The sequence below is a fragment of the Indicator indicator genome, chromosome 5, assembly GCF_027791375.1.
Source record: "Indicator indicator isolate 239-I01 chromosome 5, UM_Iind_1.1, whole genome shotgun sequence".
NCBI classification, from domain to species: Eukaryota; Metazoa; Chordata; class Aves; order Piciformes; family Indicatoridae; genus Indicator; species Indicator indicator.
In genome coordinates, this window is record NC_072014.1 from 1656473 (window position 1) to 1678152 (window position 21680).

Sequence of the window (21680 nt, forward strand, 5' to 3'; positions counted from 1 at the left end):
TCTTTTTGGGTTCTTCACTCTAGCTGATACTACCTGGTGCTCTTGTTTGGCTGTTCCTGACCCTAGCTGCATTCTTTGTTGTGGCTAAGTACTAACAAGATACTCTCTGCTCTTCTTTCTCTTGTCCCTTGTACAGGGCAGAAAGGGGGGAAGAGGAGGAAGCTGTTGGTACCCACCTGGTTTTGCCCCGGGGGGCTCTTGTGCTGTTTATAAATTGTCAATCCATGTAAATATTGGAGATTTTGTACATATCCATTGCATTTAATATTTCTAGACTGTAGTGTGCTTGTAAACAGAGCTTCATGTGCTTTCAACTGGGCTGGGCTGGCAATTTTATTTTGGAGGTAATTTCAACCCACCACAAGGCTGCACTTGCTTTTCCAACTAACTATTTGTTCTGATCAAACTCAGCAGAACTCTGGATTTTGTGTCTGGATCCTCATGCTCAACTCCCTGAAGCTACCAGTAAAGTCTCCAAACTGATTAGCACCAGGTCATAGTATTAGGCAGGGACAGGAGAGAGCAACATATTTGTGGTGAAACATTTAAGGGCTATTTTTCTCATGAATTGCTGTCTGAACATTAACAACTTAGATGCCTAGAAAGTAAACTTCAACAATAAACTTTAAAACCATGTGTGTTGGGCTGGGTTCCCATCCTTCCTGACTATTGTTGTGTTCTTGGCAACTTTCTGGCACCCATCTCTATCATTATTGTCTAAGTGGATCCAAACTGATGATCCAAAGGTGTATTCCCATGATCTTGTAGCTTGAGTGGCTTCCTCTGTACTGCTTCCATTTCCTCCTCAGTCTGAAGACAGATGCAGCACCTGCCCTCCTCCAGTGCTCTGACACACCACCTGGATTTGGCAGGTTTGGGTTGGGTGATTGGCTTGACTTGTTCATTAAAACCTTACTTCATGCCTTTGCTTTGGACATGAGCAATACATCTTAAAAAAAAATATTTAATTGAAGTATTTTTTTCTCTTGTGAGTTCTGGTTGTTAAAGGGTGCATTGACATTACTCATCTTTTCCCTTTAAAGGGAAGGAGCAAAACATATTATGGATTAGCTAATGACAAGGTAAAACATCACTCTTATGAGCGCCATGTAATGCAGAATGAGAGATGAAGTCACCCTGACTTTCCAAAAGCATTCTCTGAAGTAAGAGCAGAATGACAAACTTTGATGCTGCATTGTAACCTGAAGGCAGCCCAGCTTGTGCAGCTCTCTGGCATGCAAGAATGCTTGCGGCTGACATTCCCCTTCTCACCAAGAAAAAATTTCTGTATGTCTGCTTCTGGCAGTTTTAGGCTGATGCCTAGGAAATTTTCCACAGATTGAGTAGAAAGTGGTAGAATGTAAATAAATTACCACTGGATGCAGGGGACAAATAATGATAAGGTCTAAATAATCCTTTTGGTCTGATAAGTGACAGAAAGTTAGTTGTGTAAACTAACTCTCTCTCTTTTTGGCTTCTTTGCTCTAGCTGATACCAGCTGGCTGCTCTTGCCTGGCTGTTGCTGACCTTGGCTGTGTTCTTGTGGTGGCTAAGTACTAACAACCTACTCTCTGCTTTTCTCTCTTTTCCCTTGTATGGGGTGGGGGGAAGGGAGTTGAGAGAGAAAAGCTGTTGTCAGCCCCCTGATTTTGTCCAGGGGGGTTCTTGTGCTGTTTATAGATTGTAAATATATGTAAATACTGGATATTTTATACATATCCATTGCATTTCATATTTCTAGATATTAGTTTTGCTTGTAAACAGAGCTTCGTTTGCTTTCCACCTGAGCTGGTCTGGCAATTTAACTTTGGGGGTAATTTCAGCCCACCACACTGCTCAAAGCTGAAGCCAACACTTGAGCCTGACCATGCCCTCCTTCCACACAACCCACTGCCCTGAGTTTCCCAGACACCTCATGAGCCCAGACACAGCACAGGGAGGTTTGCTGCAATTCAGAACTTGACAGTTCCAAAGCTACATGAGAAAACTCTCTGCTGTGCAGCGTGTGGTGGTAAGCCAATACACATAGCCACGTACGAATCCAGACAGGCCTTAAGACGTCTAGACAGGTCCTTTCTCTCCCCTCCTTCCTGCCACAACAACAGGGCAAGGCGGGAAAAGGAACAAAGGGGACAGGCCCTTGCCTGTCTGGTAAACAAGATGCCTATCTGGGGTCAGGGCACGAAAGCTCCACCAGATACGAGGTCCTGGCCTCTGCCTTTTATGTCATAACCTGGCAGAAGGCTTTTCCATTGGGCAGCTACATGTTAGCTTTAGTGCCTCATTGGACCAAGTGACCTCAGGCATTTTGTATATATACAAGTGTCTGGGGAGCCTGGGGGCTCCTGCTCAAATCAGCTTTTTGCTCAGATCTGCCTTGCTCAGATCCTGCTCGCTCAAATCTGCCTTGCTCAAGCCTTGCTCACATCTGCTGAAGCCTCTTCTCACTTCAACCCTTGTTGTCTCGAGTGCTTCGAGTGCCTGGTCCAGAGCCCTGGGATAAAGCCTGAGCCTGGAACTGGATTACAAACCGACAGTTTCTGGAGCCTGTCAGCAGAGAGAGCGAGCTAGGGACCATCTCCAAATTCCCACTCTACTCCTCGTGAGTAAACCCTGACCTGATCATATTTTCCTAAGGGTTATTGGTTGGCCTTTGGTTCATAAGTGGGTGAAGCTATTTGTGTCATAGCTTTTCCCAGTCTCTGAACTCTAAATTGTGTCAAAATTGCCATTAAGCATCCTGGAAGAATTTACGACCAAATAGAACCTGTAAATAATTCTATCAGTTTTGCACATAGTTTTGGGGTGGGGTTTTGGGAAAATAAAAATAACTAGATTTTATAATTCCTGCCTCGTTAATTTAACCCAAACTAATACATAGTGATGACTTTTACCTTGTAGACAGTTCCAAAGGCACCAGAGCCAAGAACCTTGACTCGCTTCAGCTCAGTTTCCTTCAGGATACGAAGCTGTGCTTGGTTGGGTGCTGTGCCACTTGGAGTCAAGGGTTCCACAAGCTAGGAAGGAAATCCAACAGGCTTAAAGATTTGGAAACATGAAGAGCTGCCAGAAGTCCATACTGAAAAGAGCAAACCAGCAGAACACTGGAATTACACAGGGGTAGTGTCTATTGACCTGCCAACCTGTGGAGGGCTTTCTCACCTTCAAAAGCAAATGAGCAATGCTACAAAGTCAAGAAAACTGATCAGGAAAACCCTCAGTCCACATTCAGTAATACCCATCAGGAGCTGCACAATGGAATTATGATCTGGAAATGGATGTCACAACAACACATCCAAGGGCTTTTGGTAATGCAGGTGGGGTATATACTTCCTCTAGGACAGAAATACAGCATGCATTTGCAGTGCACCACATTCTATACTTGCCCATTTTAGTGTCTCTTAGATGATTCAGATTTCTTTATCATAGCCCTGACTGAATGGCTCATCACGTTCTTACTCAGGTTTGGGCTCCTGGAGCATCACAAACTGCTCCAGTAGGTGACTGGGCTAATTAATTTTGCTCAAAAAAATATTGGGTTAAGAAAAGGTAATAAAACCAACAGCACTAACTCAGATTAGCATAGAAATAATCTGTGAGCTGTCTCATGTCCAGTTCTGGAGCCCCAATTACAAGAAGGATCTGGAGGTGTCCAGAGAAGGGCCACAAGGATGAGCAGAGGGCTGGAGCTGCTCTGCTCTGGAGACAGACTGAGAGAGTTGGGGTTGTTCAGTCTGGAGAGGAGAAGGCTCCCAGGAGATCTTCTTGTGGCCTTCCAGGATCTGAAGGGGGCTACAAGAAAGCTGGAAAGGGACTTTTGGGGATGTCAGGTATTGATAGGACTGAGGGATGGATCCAAGCTGGAGGAGGGAAGATTGCGATCAGGGTTAGGAATGCTGATAGTGCAACATCTGTGGATGCTTTTTTCCTGCTTTTTATTAAATGTCAACCCCTGGACTACTGATTTTGGCAGTGAGATGCAAAAGTCTGGGGTGCTGTCGGAACAAGTCCAGAGGAAGGCCACAAAGATGATTCAGATTGGATATTTGGAAGAAGTTCTTCCCCGTGAGGGTGGTGAGACACTGGAAAAGGTTGCCCAGGGAGGTGGTGGAAGCCTCATCCCTGGAGGTATTTAAGGGCAGGCTAGATGTGGCTGTGAGCAACCTGATGAAGTGTGAGGTGTGGCAGGGGGGTTGGAAGTGCATGATTCTTGAGGTCACTTCCAGTCCTGACAATTCTGTGATTCTATGATTCTTTAGAGTGATTTCTCTTTCCTCCTCCCCACTGGAGATGCCCTGCACTTTAACCATGAAAGCAAGCTTTACTGTAGCAAAAAAGCAGTCAGACTGGCAGAACACTTCTGTGTTTTCAGTTTGTGAAGACTGCCAACAGTTTCTGTGCCACAGTCCACAATTACAAATGTGGCTAAAGAAATGTTGTGAGGGTTCTGGTAGAGTTTTCTGGAGAACAATCTACAAAAATACTCAGTTACAGCACCCAGCTGACTTTAGCTGAAGCTATGGTTGCTTGTGTGTTTATCTCAGCATGCTCCTGATTTAATCTTCAGTTTCCAAGCCAAGACAACAGCTTCCCCACATGTTCAGCAGGAGGCCCTGGGTCCCTCAGGAACTGCTGTCAGTCCCAGCTTTTATCTGACCAAACGGAGAATGAAAGCTGGGCTTCAAAGTGAACACTTCCCAAAACCAATGAATATTACCTGCTTAAAACAATCTATGCTTCAGTAGCGGCTGATGCAGGGCAAGATTTACCTTGTACTGAGCACTGCTTTCCATGCAACTGAACAGGATTTAACTAGCAACACATATTCTAGACGAGCATAAAGATAGGTAGGCAAACAGACTGGGGATGCATGAATTATTTGCTCTGCAGTATAGATGAGCAGGAGCAAGACCCTTGGAAGGGCACAGAAGCCAGCATTCTTAACAGAGCCTAATGAAAGAATCACTAACACTGTGCCCAAGCTTTATCAGCTTACAAAGGAGCAACCTAATTTAAAAGTATCATCCCTTGCAAAGTGTCTCAGGTGTAGGACTGAGCAGATTGTAGGAATCACCTTTGCTGTAGCTGAAAGGTAATGATTTAATGTTATGCTTAAAACATACTTCCTAGAGTGCCCCCTCCACTCCTGGCATTTCAAAGATGAGGTTGAACTGGGCACAGAACTCCTTCCTAGAGCTCTGCTACAGATTTTTTTCTGGCTGCACTGTGAACTTCGTTTGGTTAAGCTGTGGGAAGTATCTTGGCTCAATAAAATGTATTACTGTTCATGAACAGGCTTTGACAAAATCTGAACCATAAGGGCAATGTAGGCACTGAATAAAAATGAAGTTACAAGCTCTTAATTTAAGTATTCCTGATGAGGTTAAGTTTGCATCAGAGCTTACTGAAGGAACTTAAAAGCAATTTTACTTCCAAGTCCACCTCAGTATGCACTTGGTGAAAACCTGTAATGTTTATGCATGAAAGCTCCTAAGTATACTGATGAACTTTGATGGGATCACAGGATCACAGATCAGAGGATGTTAGGGGTTGGAAGGGACCTCTGGAGATCTTCCAGTCCAACCCCCTGCCAGAGCAGGACCAGAGAATCCAGCACAGCTCACACAGGAACACATCCAGACAGGGCTGCAAAGGCTCCAGACAAGGAGACTCCACAACCAATCTGGGCAGCCTGTTCCAGTGCTCTGTCACCCTCACAATCAAGAAGTTCCTCCTTGTGTTGAGGTGCAACCTCCTGTGCTGGAGTTTCCATCCATTGCCCCTTATCCTATCTCAGGGCATAACTGAGCAGAAACTGTCCCTGTCCCTTCCTTCCTGACCCCCAGCCCTCAGCTATTGATAGACATTGATCAGATCCCCTCTCAGTCTTCTTCTCTCCACACTAAACAGCCCCAGGCCTCTCAGCCTCTCCTCCCCAGGCAGTGCTCCAAGCCCTTCAGCATCCTTGCAGCCTTCCCTTGGACTCTCTCCAGCAGATCCCTGTCCCTCCTGAACTGGGGAGCCCACAACTGGATGCAATATTCTAGTTGGGACCTCACTAGGGCAGAAGTTCATTTGACAGCAGGATGGAAGGTTAAAAACAAATCTGCTGTTACAATGACTTCATGATCACATGGACCTGTTTTGGTCCCCAGAAGTCAGGGATCTCTTTATGTGCAGACACAACCATCATGACATAGCTTCATTCCTTCACTCAGATTAGTCCTGGAGAAGTTAGTGAGATGATTTCTGCAGACCTATCTGGTAATGGGACTGAAGACCTGCCCATCTCTAACAGAAAGGCAGAACTTCTCTTTGCAAACACTCTGCTGGAAGCAGCCCTCTCTCACCTCAGTCTCCAGGAACCTTCGCAGTGCTCTCTTCTTCTTAATGCTTTTGCGCCGAACGTAGACGGCAAAGGTCAAGCCCAGGATGACGATGATGAAGAGGCCACCAATAACTCCCGCAGCAATCAGGGGGGTTCTAGCAATCAGAATCAGAGACTTTATTTTTAGGAAGGGTGAGAGACCCCAGAGTGGCTGAGTACATAGAACAACATCACTTGGAAAGCCTACTAACTGCCTTAGGACCAGGATTTCTTACATCAGTCCAAACAGGAAGGCAGAGGAAACACAGTAACACAGAGTAGGACTTCTCCTGGTTTCAATCAATACACCAATCCTGCTTCTTTCAAACCACCATGCACAGGTGAGGAGTTGTGTGGACAAGGAGACACAACATGCATTTGGATGGCAAAGGCAAATCTGCAATGGCAAAACGAAGATACAGGTATCTGCAGCTTCCCAGCAAGAGCTTTGACTATGCTTACCATGACCATGAGCACTGGAACAGGTTGCCCAGGGAGGTGGTTGAGGCCCAGTCCCTGGAGATATTAAAGGTGAGGCTGGACAGGGCTCTGGGCAACCTGATCTAGTGAAGGATGTCCCTGCTGACTGCAGTGGGGTTGGACTGGAGGTCCTTTCCAACCGACACCATTCTATGATTCTGTGATACTCTGTCTCCACCTTCATTATCTCATGGGCTTCTGCATTTAGGGGAAAACTAAGGGAACATTCCCAAAGTACCAATATGAGATATCTTCCTGAGTCAGGGGACTGAGAGGCAAATTCAGCCATGGTGTTTCACAGACAAATCTGGAGGCTTGATTGTCGTGCACCATTGCCCATTCAAGGATACTTACATCTGAGTAATGCAACTCATGACTAGAAGCACACAGATATCATAGAATCACAGAAACATTCAGCTTGGAAAAGCCCCTCAGGACCACCAAATCCAACCCACAACCCTACTCTACAAGGCTCACCCCTAAACCGCAGCCCCAAGCATCACAGCCAAACCACCTTCAAACACAGCCAGGCTTGGGGACTCTACCACCTCCCTGCCCAGCACATTCGAAGGCCTGACCACTCTTGATGGGAAAAAATTCTTCCTCCTGTGCAGTCTGACCCTGCCCTGCTGCATCTTGAGGCTCTTCCCTCTTCTTCTCTGGCTAATGAGCTGTGAGAAGAGACCAGCAGCAACCTCTCCATGACTTACTTTCAGGGAGCTGGAGAGAGCCAGGAGGTCTCCCCTCAGTCTCCTCTGCTTCACACTAATCATCCCCAGCTCCTTCACTTGCTCTTCACTGCTTCCTTGCGCTCCTCTGCACACACCCTGTTGGAACTCCTTGCTCAAACACTTTGGTCAGGGGCTGAGGCTGCATCCATCTGGTCTTGCTGTGTCTCTTCAGTACAGCCAAATGCCAGACCAAAAGCCTGATGTGTTGGCACCAAAAAGCTCTTGTGAACAATACCAAGCAAGGCTCAGTTCCTGCACAAAACCTACTGTCCCTTCACTACTCCTAGATCTCATTTTGGCTTTCCAGTTCTTGAGCAGCATGAGCTACAACTACTAATTTCTTTTTCCATAGTGATAACGTATGGCAGATTGGCAGCAGAGTAGATCCTATACAAGCACAAAACAAAAAGAGTTTCTCAGAGAGTTGCTCTAACTTGGGAGCCCACATTTGGAGGTCGCCCACAGAGTCAGTGCAGAGAAGCAAAGAAAAAGTCAAAGCAAGAGGTGCTCTAACTGAATGTTCTTTCTTTCTGTCTGTGCTTCTAAAATTGAGTAGCAGCCTCCAACCCAAAACCTCAAATTAGTCATTTTCACAGCACAAAACAACTAACCAACATAAACACACTGATAGCACTCAACTCCCCTCCAGCAACGGCTGGACAGCAGCTCGAAGGATGAGGACATGAAGACAGCATAACAAATCAGAGCAGGAGTGGTGTCAAAAGCATTGCCTGCTCCCTACAGGAGGTAGTTGAACTAGTGTCAAGCTTGTGGAAGCATCACTGCTGTGCTTTAGCAGCCTTCCTCCTTACAACTGAATGATGATGAAGCTCCATTCTGGCCTATGAAGAAAAATGCAGCACAGAGCTACTGAAAATGTAGTATGCCATGGAACCAGCAAAGTGTTTATCCAGCTCTTTATTCCAAGCCTGCTACAAAGCAGAGCAGTGGGAGGCAGTGCCATCTAACCTGGTTTGGTGTGTTAAGATGTGTCTACATTAGTACTGAGTACCATTTTGGTGCTCATTAAGATGTGTCTGCATTAGCACTGATACCATTTTGGTGCTCAGTAAGATGTGTCTGTATTAGCACTGAGTACCATTTTGGTGCTCATCTCTAAACCATCCTAAGTGTCCTTCATCACTGCAGTTTGGTTCAGAGAGGTCTCAAAGTACAGGATCTGGATTAATTTCAGATGCAAGCCAGAAGGTACCTGATGTGCTCCAACCCCTAACTGACTTTAGAGCCCACAGGGTCAGCACAGAGTTAACCCCAAGAGGCCTAGCCTAGACTTTGGGACTGTTAGCTATCTCATCCTCCAGATCCAGTCCTTCTGTGTCATTCTCTTCACATTAATAGAGACAAAGGCTCAGACTTCCACATCCAGCTATGAAAGCACCACTGCAATGCTTGCCCAACACATTAACATTGCACAACAGCAGATCTGCTACAGTTCAGAGACTTTGAGATGCAGGCATAAAACCTGTAAATAAAGGAATCTGAATGCTGGCTGGATGGGAAATGGATTATGATGTTTGGGAAACACAACTTCAGTACAACCTAACTCCTCAGGCAGTGACACCCCTCCATCTAGTTTGGCCTTAACACACATCAGCCTTTGCAACACCACTGTTTGCTCTGTCATTACAGTGCTCAGATTCAAGCACCTGGCATATCCACCCCAAAAAACACTCCACTTGCATGTTTTTTCCCATGATGCTGATGCAAGATGCTCTTTAATAGGCAATTAAGAAAACCCCCTGGACATCTTTCATGGAGCTACTACTGACTGGTGTTCTCGAACAGAGGGATTGCTATTTGTATTTATGACACCATGTGAACAATCATCTAATTTCTAACAACCACCACCAAAGCACAGCTTAACGAAACAGGCAGGAGATCTCTCAGCTTTAAAGTGCATATTAACAACTATCATAACAGCTGTCAAAATAAATAATTAGAGGTTTATGCTACTGTGTAAACTAAGAATGTTGCAAACAATATTTACATGATGGACCATAATAAGGAAATGGTTCCAAAGGAGACATAACAACTACTGAAGTTACACATTCCTTGCAGCCCTTTTATTGTTATAGAGTATCACAGTACCTTAGAAGTTGGAAGGGACCTCCAGAGATCATCCAGTCCAAGCCCCCTGCCAGAGCAGCATCACCCAGGGGAGTCTGCACAGGAATGTATCCAGGTGGGGTTGGAAAGGCTCCAGAGAAGGACACTCCACAACCTCTCTGGGCAGCCTACTCCAAGGCTCTGGCACCCTCACACCAAAGTTTATCCTCATGTTGAGCTGAAACCTTCTCTGTTCAAGCTTGTACCTGTTGTTCCTTGGCTTATTGCTCTGCACCACCCAAAAGAGCTTGGCCCCCTCCACTTGACCCCCCGCCCTCAGCTATTGGTAGACATTGATCAGATCCCTCTCAGCCTTCTCCTCTCCAGACTAAACAGCCCCAGGGCTCTCAGTCTCTCTTCACAGGGAAAATGCTTAAGTCCCCAGATCATCCTCATTGCTCTCCCTTGGACTCTCTCCAGCAGGTCTCTGTCTCTCTTGACCTGGGGAGCCCAGAACTGGACAGAGGATTGCAGAGCACAGGGGTTCAGAATGAACCTTCATGATGTATCTTTCACTGGCTTTAAAAGAAAGCCCTCATCATTTTTAGCAGTGAATTGAAAACAAGGGGATTGGAAAACTTCACCAAAGGAGCATGTAGTCATTACTGCAAAATACACTGGGGTTGAAAATCAGAGCTGAGTTTTCAGGAGCTACCATCTAAACACACCATAAAGTCAGCTTGCAAAGGCAACATAAGAGGAGCAACCCACCAAGCAGGAAAAATGCATATTGAAATACTAAACAAATGCATGAAAGACAGCAAAAGCTCTGCTTTTCCCTCAAACAGTGAACAGTTGCCTTCACTCCTAAGTCCACTACCCCTGCATGAAAACAATGCCAAAGAGAGCTGAGGGGATGTGATTGCAGCCCATGCAGCTTCTCCTTACCCTGTTACCGAGCTAAGCCCCAGAGCCAACAACCATGCCCTGCATTTGCTGTACTGCCAAATGACAGCTCACTGCCTCCAGCGCCTCCCGCTGCCATGGGTGCACTTCGCTCTCATTTCCAACCACACAGAGATGATTTTCTAAGCTCCAGTGTGTTCCCTTCCTCTCTTGGGGTGCTCATGTTTGTTGGGCTGAGCTTGCCTTTCTATCTGTTGCGCTAACTCCTTCACATCTCCTCTATCATTCCTCAACTATTTTCATGTTTGCAGTTTCTGATATTGAATACCTTGGTACATTTCATTAACATGCTGGTTCCTGCTCAATGGTCAGGTTGTTTAACATGGATCCCTGCAAGGTGGTGCTGCTCAGAGGTGTTGCTGAAGACAATAAATCCCCTTTGGCCCATTTTATGTTTTGGGTTTTTTAAATCCAATCCTTTTTTTTTTTCATATGCACCTAAGAGTTCAGCTTCACATGCAGCTGGACATACAAATCTCCTTAGCTGTAGTGGCATTAAAGGATTCATCCACTTTTATTTTTGTTACATTACTGTCCCACAGCCACCTGTCAATGCAGTTCACTACATTTACCCACCTCAGACTACTGCCCACTTAAAACTAATTCCATGCAAGTTAACAGGAGCAATATTGATGAGGAGACAGAAATTTCACTACCAATACCCCAGCATTTTGTTAAGTCCTTCTGATAGGCATGGAGACTGTTTCTCTGCTATGGCTCAGAAAGGCTAAAGCCAAGCAAAGAGAGGCAGTTCTGTGTCAGTCCTTTGGAGACAGCACAAACAACAGACAGCCAAAACCCAGACCTAGGTCACATTTCTTTCAGTTTCACTATGAACCCAACACCACCAAACTCCTGATATAGGCACTGAATCACAGAATCAAAGAATCACTGAATCACTGAATCAAGGAATCAAGGAATCCAGGAATCACTGAATCAAGGAATCCAGGAATCACTGAATCAAGGAATCACTGAATTGCTGAATCACTGCATCACTGAATCTAGGAATCAAAGAATCACAGAATCACTGAATCTAGGAATCACTGAATCACAGAATCACTGAATCTAGGAATCACTGAATCACTGAATCTAGGAATCACTGAATTACTGAATCACTGAATTTAGGAATCACTGAATCACTGAATCACAGAATCACTGAATCTAGGAATCAATGAATCACCGAATCACAGAATCAGTCTCAGAATCAAGAAGGGTGGAAGAGACCTCCAAGATCATCAAGTCCAACTGATCACCCAACCCCGACTAATCAACTAGACCATGGCACTAAGTGCCTCATTTAGGCTTTTCTTAAACACCTCCAGGCACACTGACCCCACCACTTCCCTGGGCAGCCCATCCCAATGGCCAAACTCTCTTTCTTTCTTTCTAAGATCAAGCCTAAACCTCCCCTGCACAGCTTGAGACTGTGTCCTCTTGTTCTGTCACTGGTTGCCTGGGAAAAGAGACCAACCCCCACCTGTCTGCAACCTCCCTTCAGGTAGAATCATAGAATCAGTCAGGGTTTGAAGGGACCACAAGGATCACCCAGTTCCAACCCCCCTGCCATGGCCAGGGACACCTCACACTAGATTAGGCTGGCCAGAGCCTCATCCAGCCTGGCTGCAAACACCTCCAGGGATGGGGCCTCAACCACCTCCCTGGGCAACCCATTCCAGGCTCTCACCACTCTCATGGGGAAGAACTTCTTCCTTATGTCCAGCCTGAATCTCCCCACTTCCAGCTTTGTTCCATTCCCCCCAGTCCTGTCACTCCCCAGCTTTCTTGTAGCCCCCTTCAGATACTGGAAGACCACAAAAAGGTCACCTCAGAGCCTTCTCTTTTCCAGACTGAACAGCCCCAACTTTCTCAGTCTGTCCTCAATGGAGAGGTGCTCCAGACAGGTAGTTGTAGACAGCAATAAGGTTTCCCCTGAGTCTCCTCCTGCTTTCCTTTATGCACTGAAAATCTACCCAAGAAGATGAAAACAATCTTTGCCAGGCATTTCTGGGCTTATCTGCTCATCACAATATAATGAAGAGGCCAAGGAGCATGGCCCAGAATCATAATCCAACCTCATATAACTAATTTGCTATCCCCCACCCCTCCACAGCTGAGCAGAGAATACCCAGTTAAAGACTGGGAGAAGCAGCAGCAGGGGAGGGAAAAAATTCACATGGGAAAAAACCTGCCTTGGAGAGTGGAAACTGTATCTGTGGCTGTGTTGAAAGCAAGACTCCAGTCTTCTCTTGGGAGAAATTAATAATGGATTCATTTTAAAATGTATGCTGTGTTTTCATATTTAAAAAGCCTGTGAAATCCACTCTTACACACCAAAACTGAGATCAAAAAAGGTTCACAGTTAGTCATCCAGGGTGGACAAGGTTGCTCAACAGGAGGGCCTTGCGTCACTCCATCCACCCATAGCATCTGCAATTCCCATGGTGCCTTGAGATCAGGTATTAAAGGCTAATTACTGATTTAGAGGATTATATGATCTCATACTCATTACACCCTCAAAGACCTGCCCAGTAGTCACTTCTTGTAGGTTTTTGCTGTCAAGGCATTAGTTTACTCCTGAAGGACAATTCATGTGCTTCATACTCCTCACCCAGTCCAAAGGGGACTGTGGCCAACTTTGAAGCAGCACTTCTAGAGATCTGCTGGAATCTGCTAATCCTGGAATGATAACCTTAGTATTTAATACATACAAGATAAACCACCATATTGGGAAACAAATTTCTTTATGCTTTACTATCTTCTCTCTGTTGTGCAGCACTGCCCAGCAGAGCTCTACAACCATGACTTCCAGAGGGCCTCCTGTTCACAAACTGGGGATCCCCTGGGGCTGGGAAAAATTCATCTCATGTCATGAGATGAATTAAGAGGCTAAGAAGTTAAGACACTAAGATGTGCTCAGCCTTGTATTTTTCCTTTCCCAGCTCTCCACCTCACCTGAGGGTGTTTTTGAAAGTGACAGGTGTCACCATTCATGTTCAGTCTGGGGGCCTTTATCATGTGAAAACACCAAACTTGACTGGCAGCTGGTCTCAAGGACTACCAATTTCATATTGAATCTGGATGTGGGCCAACAGCATCCTCTGCACTGTCAGCCAGGTGTAAACTCTGGAGGCTGCTCTAGCCACAACTTGTCAATATGCAAAATGACCACAGCATTGCACTCCATTGTCTAGGTCCATTCAGAAGTTAAACATCAGTTTTCACTCTAGACAAGGCTAATGCTGCCAAACTGCTGTCTATAGTTGTCACAGTTTTAGGCTGATGCCTAGGAAAATACCAGAGACTTTGAATAGAAAAAAGGTAAATAAAGGTTAGCCACTGGATGCAGAAGAGTAACCTAGATAGGTCTATATCATTGCATTTGCTTGCAGACTGGGATCAAAGTTAGCTGCATAAACTATTCTCTCCCTTTTCACTTCTTGCTCTCTGCAGCTTCCATGGCTTGCTCCCTTACCTCTCTTTCCTGACCTTCTGCTGGCTGAACTGACTTTGTGTTGTGTCTCTGAAGGTACTGGGGAAGAGAAAAGGGAAGAGGTTGTGAGCACCCCCCGCTGGACTTCCCAGAGGGGTCTGGGAATGATTCAAGGGCATCTTTGTGTTGTTTCTAAATTGTGAATATATGCAAATGTATTTTGTACACATTCATTGCATTTTATATTTCTAGAGTTTGCTTGCTTTGTAAATGCAGATTCATTCTGCTTTCAAACCAACTGAGCTAGTCTGGGGATTTATTTTTGGGGGGGTAATTCTCCAAATTTGTTGGGGAGTCTCAAACCACCACAACAGTCAAAACTGCTTTTTTTTACCCACACTGATTCCCATATTGGAGCCTTCCTCAGGCAGCCATTTAAGGACATTTCCAGATAACTCTAATCAAGTTATCTGTATGCACAAATGTTTTCTTCACTGGCTTTGCCAAGAGAGAACAACAGGCTTGCAGATGTGCTGCTGTTAGTGTATACCAAAATATTTCACACATGGAGACACCATCTACTGCAGGTTTGCACAGGTTTTGGTTATCTGTTTCCTGAAAACAAACAGCAACAGGGCACAAATAAATCTATTAATGTGCATCTCTTCAGTTTTAACTGTGTCTTGCTCATGCCTCAAACATTCAAGTAAATCTTTGAAAATAATCTAGAATTCTAGAATTTGATAGTCATTGATTATAAATTGATGACATCTTCATCATTATTAGGCAGACAGAATGTGCAGTGGCTTTCCTCAAAACTAGTTTTAAATCCAAATGGCATCATTTAGGAGAACAACCACATTTCTGTTATGTTTTCACCACAAACTACTAAGAACTCTCTATTTTAACTCCCTGTTAATACATTTGTCCGGGAATGAATACTGAAACCTCTGGATTACAGCATCACCATGGAGGCTTTTCATAGGCTTCCCTCCCTGCAAAACGGCAAAGCCCAGCTGACATTTTTGCACCCCTGGTATTTTTAGGCTGAGATGTTTCCCTTTGGATACACCATAAGAAAGCAATGTTCTTGTTAAGAACTTGCACATGGCTTTGTTTGCTGGCTTGTGCTCTAAGTAAACAGCTTAATAGTCCCTGTAAAATCTGCCAAGTCAGGTACCATATAATGGAGATTGATTTATCTGTGACAGAAAGCCAGTTAAACCCATGAGATTGGACTCCCAGGAGAAGCCAGTACATGTTAAGGAAAAATCACAGGATCAGAGGGTGTTAGAGGTTGGAAGGGACCTCTGGAGAGCTTCCAGTCCAACCCCCCTGCCAGAGCAGGACCAGAGAATCCAGCACAGCTCACACAGGAACACATCCAGACAGGGCTGCAAAGGCTCCAGAGAAGGAGACTCCACAACCTCTCTGGGCAGCCTGTTCCAGTGCTCCAGGACCCTTCCAGTCAAGAAGTTCTTCCTCAAGTTGGGGTGGAACCTCCTGCGTAGTTCATATCCATTGCCCCTTGGCCTATCCCAGGGCACAAGTGAGCAGAGCCTGTCCCTGTCCCTTCCTTCCTGACCCCCAGCCCTCAGCTATTGATAGACATTGATCAGATCCCCTCTCAGTCTTCTCCTCTCCACACTAAACAGCCCCAGGCCTCTCAGCCTCTCCTCCCCAGGCAGTGCTCCAAGCCCTTCAGCATCCTTGGAGCCTTCCCTTGGACTCTCTCCAGCAGATCCCTGTCCCTCCTGAACTGGGGAGCCCACAACTTGATGCAATATTCCAGGTGAGGCCTCACCAGGGCAGAATAGAGGAGGAGGAGAACTTCCCTGGATCTGCTGGACACACTCCTCTGAATGCACTCCAGGACCCCATTGGCCTTCTTGGCCACTAGGGCACATTGCTGTCCCATGCAGAACTTGTTGTCCACCAGCATTCCCAGCTCCTTCTCCTTGGGGCTGCTCTCCAGCAGATCCCCTCCCAACCTGTCCTGCTGCAGTTTCTTCTTCCTTCCCAGGTGCAGGACTCTGCACTTCTCCTTGTTGACCCTCATTAGGTTCCTCTCTGCCCAGCTCTCAGTCTGTCCAAGTCTCTGAATGGCCTCATAGCCTTCAGGTGTCTCAGCCAAGCCTCCCAGTTTGGTATCACAGATTGGTTCATCTGTGACAGAAAGCCAATTAATTCCACTAGACTGGGCTTCCAGGTGAAGCCAACTCATCATGTTAAGGAAGAATCCTCCTTATAAGCTTGCCATATTTCCTGGTTTTGTCAGGAAGAGGAACATTTTGCTTTCAGTAAAGGAAATGGGAGCTGTGATGACCATTGGTGCTGATGGCCTGCTCTGAAAACAACCTCATCAGCATCACCTCCAGGCCTCTCTCTGCATAAAGCATTCCTGTTAGGAGCAATAAACTCAACCTGCTTCTCTGCAACCAGTTGCAGTCAACTGGGCTCAAAGCTTATTCCTGTACATAAAAATTATTAGTAGGAAACCTTGCTTTCTCAAAGAGAGACATAAAGCACATTGCCCTGTAGGACATCATGTGCTGAGAGGCAACTTTGTCTGATGGCCCTGCTTTGTATTCATTAACTGTCAGACCCACGAGTGCCACAGAGCAGCACAAGCTGAGCCAGAGAGCTTTCCATCACTGGAGGAGTTGGGAGAAAGACAAGGTAATGCCCATATTAAATCAGCAGGTAGCTAACACTCTGTGGGAGCTGAGTTACACAGACAATACAAATCCTAGCACAAAATTGGCCATTGGACCCGAGCAGGAACATTTCCTTCACTCTGCAGGGGCTGCTCAGGGCAGATCTTTACAACGGTTTTCTTCATTGCTACATTTTGGGTTCTGTCACACCTTCTAGCAGACATGAGTAGGCCAATTACCTTCAGCCTTCACCCTGCACAATTTTTCACACAGAAGGCTGAACTCAAGCCCAAATGGCTCTGAAATGACTTCAGCCTACCCTGAGCTTTGCTCCAGCAGTGACTATACAGATGAGTGAGTCCTGCAGCAATAGGAATCCATTAGCATTTTGGGGGGCAGCTTGAGTCAGGCTAATTCATGCCATTTCCTTTGCACAGCTAACAAACAGTTATGGAGATAGATGCATGCTCCAGAGTCTGGAAGAACAATCAGACCTGTGGGGACATGTTCTCATGATGAATTAGATGTTCCCTACTCTGTTGTCTACAATTTGGAATACTCAATATTAGGCACAGGACACGGAGTGAAATTCACTCCCGTTGGGTGATAGATCAAATTGTAAAGAACAGAGGACAGGAAGGAATGTTTGGGGAGTAATTTAAATAATCACAGAACCACAGAACATTAGAGATTGGAAGGGACCTTCAGAGATCATTGAGTCCAACCCCCCTGCCAGAGCAGGAATCAAGAGGAGGAAACCCCTTTGAATACTGTGCTCTTCCTTCTGCTGCTATTCTTTTTATTTTAAAGTACTTTCCAGGCTCCACTGGGGCAAAGTGCTTGTAATTCACTGAAGTTCCTGTGAAGCTTTTGCTGGAAATGAGCTCTTCAGCATAATCATAGATTCACAGAATGGGTTGGGTTGGAAGGTACCTTGAAGATCACCTACTTCCAACCCCTCTGGGAAAGATAGGATATACCTAACCTCACAGACAATTGACCAAATCCTTGCCTGTAGCACTGCAGAGGTAGTTTTATACCTTTAAGCACTTCTGCCAAGAGGAAGGTTTCTCCATGCCATACCTTTCATTTTTATTTCACAATTCATTGTCTTTCTTATGAAAATCTCTCTTTTTACACCAGTCTTCCCTCAGAGTAATCATTCAGAAGATTGAAGCAGCACAGAGAGATTTGTTTGTCTAAGTGGTTGTGAACAGTGGACTCTGTAACGAGGCAGCAAGCATTTGCTTCATAGGCTCCAGGAGGATTTCACAGTAGGGAACCTTCAAGGACTGCATTTGGGGACCAAGCCTGAGACGCTCTCCCAGAACCCCTCCTTCTGAAGTCTCTATGACTTTACCTTTCCCCTTTGTGAGAAGAGGTTTTGTACATTAAACAAAGCCCTAACTTTTGCGAGACCATTTCTGCTCCAGCTCTGCACCTACCTTCTATGCTCCATCTCACCTAGGAGAACAAGCCTCTTCACAGGAGCCAGCTGTCAGAACAAGGGGCACTGGCAGAGGGGGAAAACCAAAACAATCATCACAATGAAATGTGAGGTGATAAGCTGATGAGAACTGCCACACCATGTTCCCAATCTTCAAGTGTCTTCTCATATCCAACTCACAGAACCACAGAATGTTAGAGGTTGGAAGGGACCTCTGGAGATCATCCAGTCCAAACCCCTGCCTAAACAGGAACACATAGGGCAGGCTGCACAGGAATGCATCCAGGCAGGTTTTGAAAGTCTCCAGAGAAGGACACTCCACAACCTCTCTGGCACCCTGCTCCAGGGCTCTGGCACCCTCACTGGAAAGAAGTAATCTCCTCCTGTTGAGGTAGAACCTCCTTTGTTCTACCTTGCCTCCATTGTTCCTTGGCTTATTGCTGTGTACCACCCAAAAGAGCTTGGCCCCCTCCACTTGACCCCCAGCCCTCAGCTATTGATAGATCCCTCTCAGCCTTCTCTTATCCACACTAAACAGCCCCAGGGCTCTCAGTCTCTCTTCCCAGGGCAGATGCTCAAGTCCCCTAAGCATCCTTCTGGCTGTCCCTTGGACTCTCTCCAGCAGGTCTCTGTCTCTCTTGACCTGGGGAGCCCCAAACTGGACACAGGATTGCAGCTGTGGTCTCAGCACAGCAGAGCAGAGGAGAAGCAGAACCTCCCTAGCCCTGCTGGCCACACTTTTCTTGCTGCCCCCCGGGATCCCATTGGCTTTCTTGGCCACAAGGGCACATTGCTGTCCCATGCAGAAACTGCTGCCCACCAGCATTCCAAAACTGATTTGTTTTGTGATAAATGTAGAGGTTCCATGGGTTTAAGCTGAGTTTTTTTACAAGTGGTGGCATTAAAGTATGTTTTGCACCTCCATTTGAGATTTAAGTTAGAGCACAGGGAGGATTTGGAGAAGACTGTGTTTGGAAAGATGCAGCCCTCTCTCAGTCATGCATTCCCTGAGTTCATACAGAGATATGCACACGCCATGAACAAGTTTTCCTTCAAATGCTAAGTCACAAAGAACACTTTAACACAGCAGTGCTTCCTTCTGCACCCTTATGAATGTCTATAGAAACAAGCACTTCAGGATACATTTATCAGGATACTACCAATGGCCATGATGCTGCCAACTTCAACATACTGTTCAGCAATTCCTCATTTGAGTTAAATATGCAGAATTTATCTCTGTGGAGCATAGCAGGGAATAAATGCAGCCAGTGCTCATAAATAGTAAGGAAAATCCAATGGGAGATAAAGAGCAGGGTACATGGAATCTATTCCTGAGTCTGCCTGCTGCTTCTTGCAGATTGATCACTGTTATTGTACAGGGATAGCTTTCTGTCTGAAGACTCTACACAAACTGTATTGATCATCAGAAGATCCTATTTGACTATGGGGAAAAGCTCACACAAAATTAGGATCGTGCTTCTGAGGCACAGCTTACAGCAGACCATCTCCTACACAATAACAGACCCCAAAACTCTTAGGAGAAGCAAAACAAGACCAATGAGACCTTTGAACAAACACTTAAATCTTTACTTCTGTGGCTATCATGAGAGAGAGAATAGGATCACACAGGATCAGAGGATGTTAGGGGTTGGAAAGGACCTCCAGAGATCTTCCAGTCCAACCCCCCTGCCAGAGCAGGACCAGAGAATCCAGCACAGCTCACATAGGAACACATCCAGACAGGGCTGGAAAGGCTCCAGACAAGGAGACTCCACAACCAATCTGGGCAGCCTGTTCCAGTGCTCTGTCACCCTCACAGTCAAAAAGTTCCTCCTCCTGCTGAGGTGGAACCTCCTGTGCTGGAGTTTCCATCCATTGCCCCTTGTCCTGTCACAGGGCACAAGTAGCAAAGACTGTCCCTGTCCTTTCCTTCCTGACCCCCAGCCCTCAGATATTGATAGACATTGATCAGATCCCCTCTCAAGTCTTCTCTCCAGGCTAAAAAGCCCCAGGCCTCTCAGTCTTTCCTTCAGTCCCTTCAGCATCCTTGTAGCCCTCCCTTGGACTCTCTCCAGCAGATCCCTGTCCCTCCTGAACTGGGGAGCCCACAACTGGATGCAATATTCCAGGTGAGGCCTCACCGGGGCAGAATAGAGGAGGAGGAGAACCTCCCTGGATCTGCTGGACACACTCCTCTGAATGCACTCCAGGACCCCATTGGCCTTCTTGGCCCCCAGGGCACATTGCTGTCCCATGCAGAACTTGTTGTCCACCAGCATTCCCAACTTGAAAACCTGAAAATCCCCAAACACTCTCCTTCACTCCTCTCCTCTTTGGGTATCCACAGCCACCCAAAGGAGTCAGTTTGACTTCACTGACTGCAAATTGAGCCAAGGGAGATGTGTCTGTGCCCCTGTTGGTCACCATGTTCCTAACCCAAGCTAGGACACTTTGCAGATGACCCACCACACCATGCTAGATTGGCAATAGCAGGCACTGCAATGTCCTGAAAGACCATACCCAGCAACACAATACACTACAGGTTCTAACTTGGCTGACCCTTAACAGCATCAAGAGGAGCAAAAGAAACAGCAACAAATCACTGGAAACTATGATCAACCCTTTCATTTGCCTCTACTCTTTCCCTGCCATCTCTTCTTTTCACACATGTTGTAGACTGGACAGGAGGAAGAATTTTTTCCCATCAAGAGTGGTCAGGCATTGGAATGTGCTGCCCAGGGAGGTGGTGGAGTCCCCAAGCCTGGCTGTGTCTCAGGGTGGTTTGGGTGTGGTGTTTTGGGCTCTGGCCTAGGGGTGAGCCTTGTAGAGTGGGGTTCTGGGTTGGACTTGGTGATCCTGAGGTTCTTTTCCAGCCTGAATGGTTCTGTGATTCTGTGTGTTACCTTCTAGCTTCTGTGTCTGTTAAGCAGTATTTGTGCTACTGAATTGCAGTGAGATGCCTAAATATCCTTAGGTTTACTACAAGCAGACAGCTACGATTTCAAATGGAATGGTGATGAAAGTAAGAACATGTCATGAAAACCCAAGTGAGCATTTTAAGAGGCAGGTACCACCTTGGTGTGCTGCTTTGATGGCTTCTCTTTCCAATATCACAGGCAGGGGATTGGTAGTCATTCAGACAAATTATTACAGGAAACAGTTCACACTTCTTCCTTAAAAGGCTGATTACATTTCAGACAATTTTCCTGCAGGTACTATAAGAAAAACTTCCTATAATTTACAAGCCAGGCTTGATTACATCAAGCCTGTCCCACATGTGGTGGGTTTAGGAATTACACTTGATATGAATTTGGAGAATTACCCCCAAAATAAATCACCAGACTAGCTCAGAAGGTTTTGGAAGCAAATGGAGCTATGTTTGCAGGCAAACTACAATCCTTCAAACGTAACACCATGTGTAACCAAAGTCTGGCCTTTGTCCTGATGATAAGGTTGAATTTGTTCTCAGATTTCTGCCTAAGTGCCACAGCTCCTCAGGGTGAGGGACCACCAGCTCTGTTGAAAGATGTACCAG

The 21680-nt window shown here is 45.9% G+C and overlaps 1 protein-coding gene across 1 annotated transcript in view; it reads right to left on the reverse strand.

The window, feature by feature from the left end:
* ERBB4 (erb-b2 receptor tyrosine kinase 4) overlaps positions 1-21680 on the reverse strand; it is a 538583-nt gene that overhangs the window by 193668 nt on the left and 323235 nt on the right. Inside the window, exons 17-18 of the mRNA XM_054380880.1 lie at positions 6351-6483; positions 2895-3017 (exon numbers count right to left, since the gene is read on the reverse strand). Of these exons, the coding sequence (XP_054236855.1) occupies positions 2895-3017; positions 6351-6483 (256 nt within the window). The remainder of the gene's footprint in view (positions 1-2894; positions 3018-6350; positions 6484-21680) is intronic.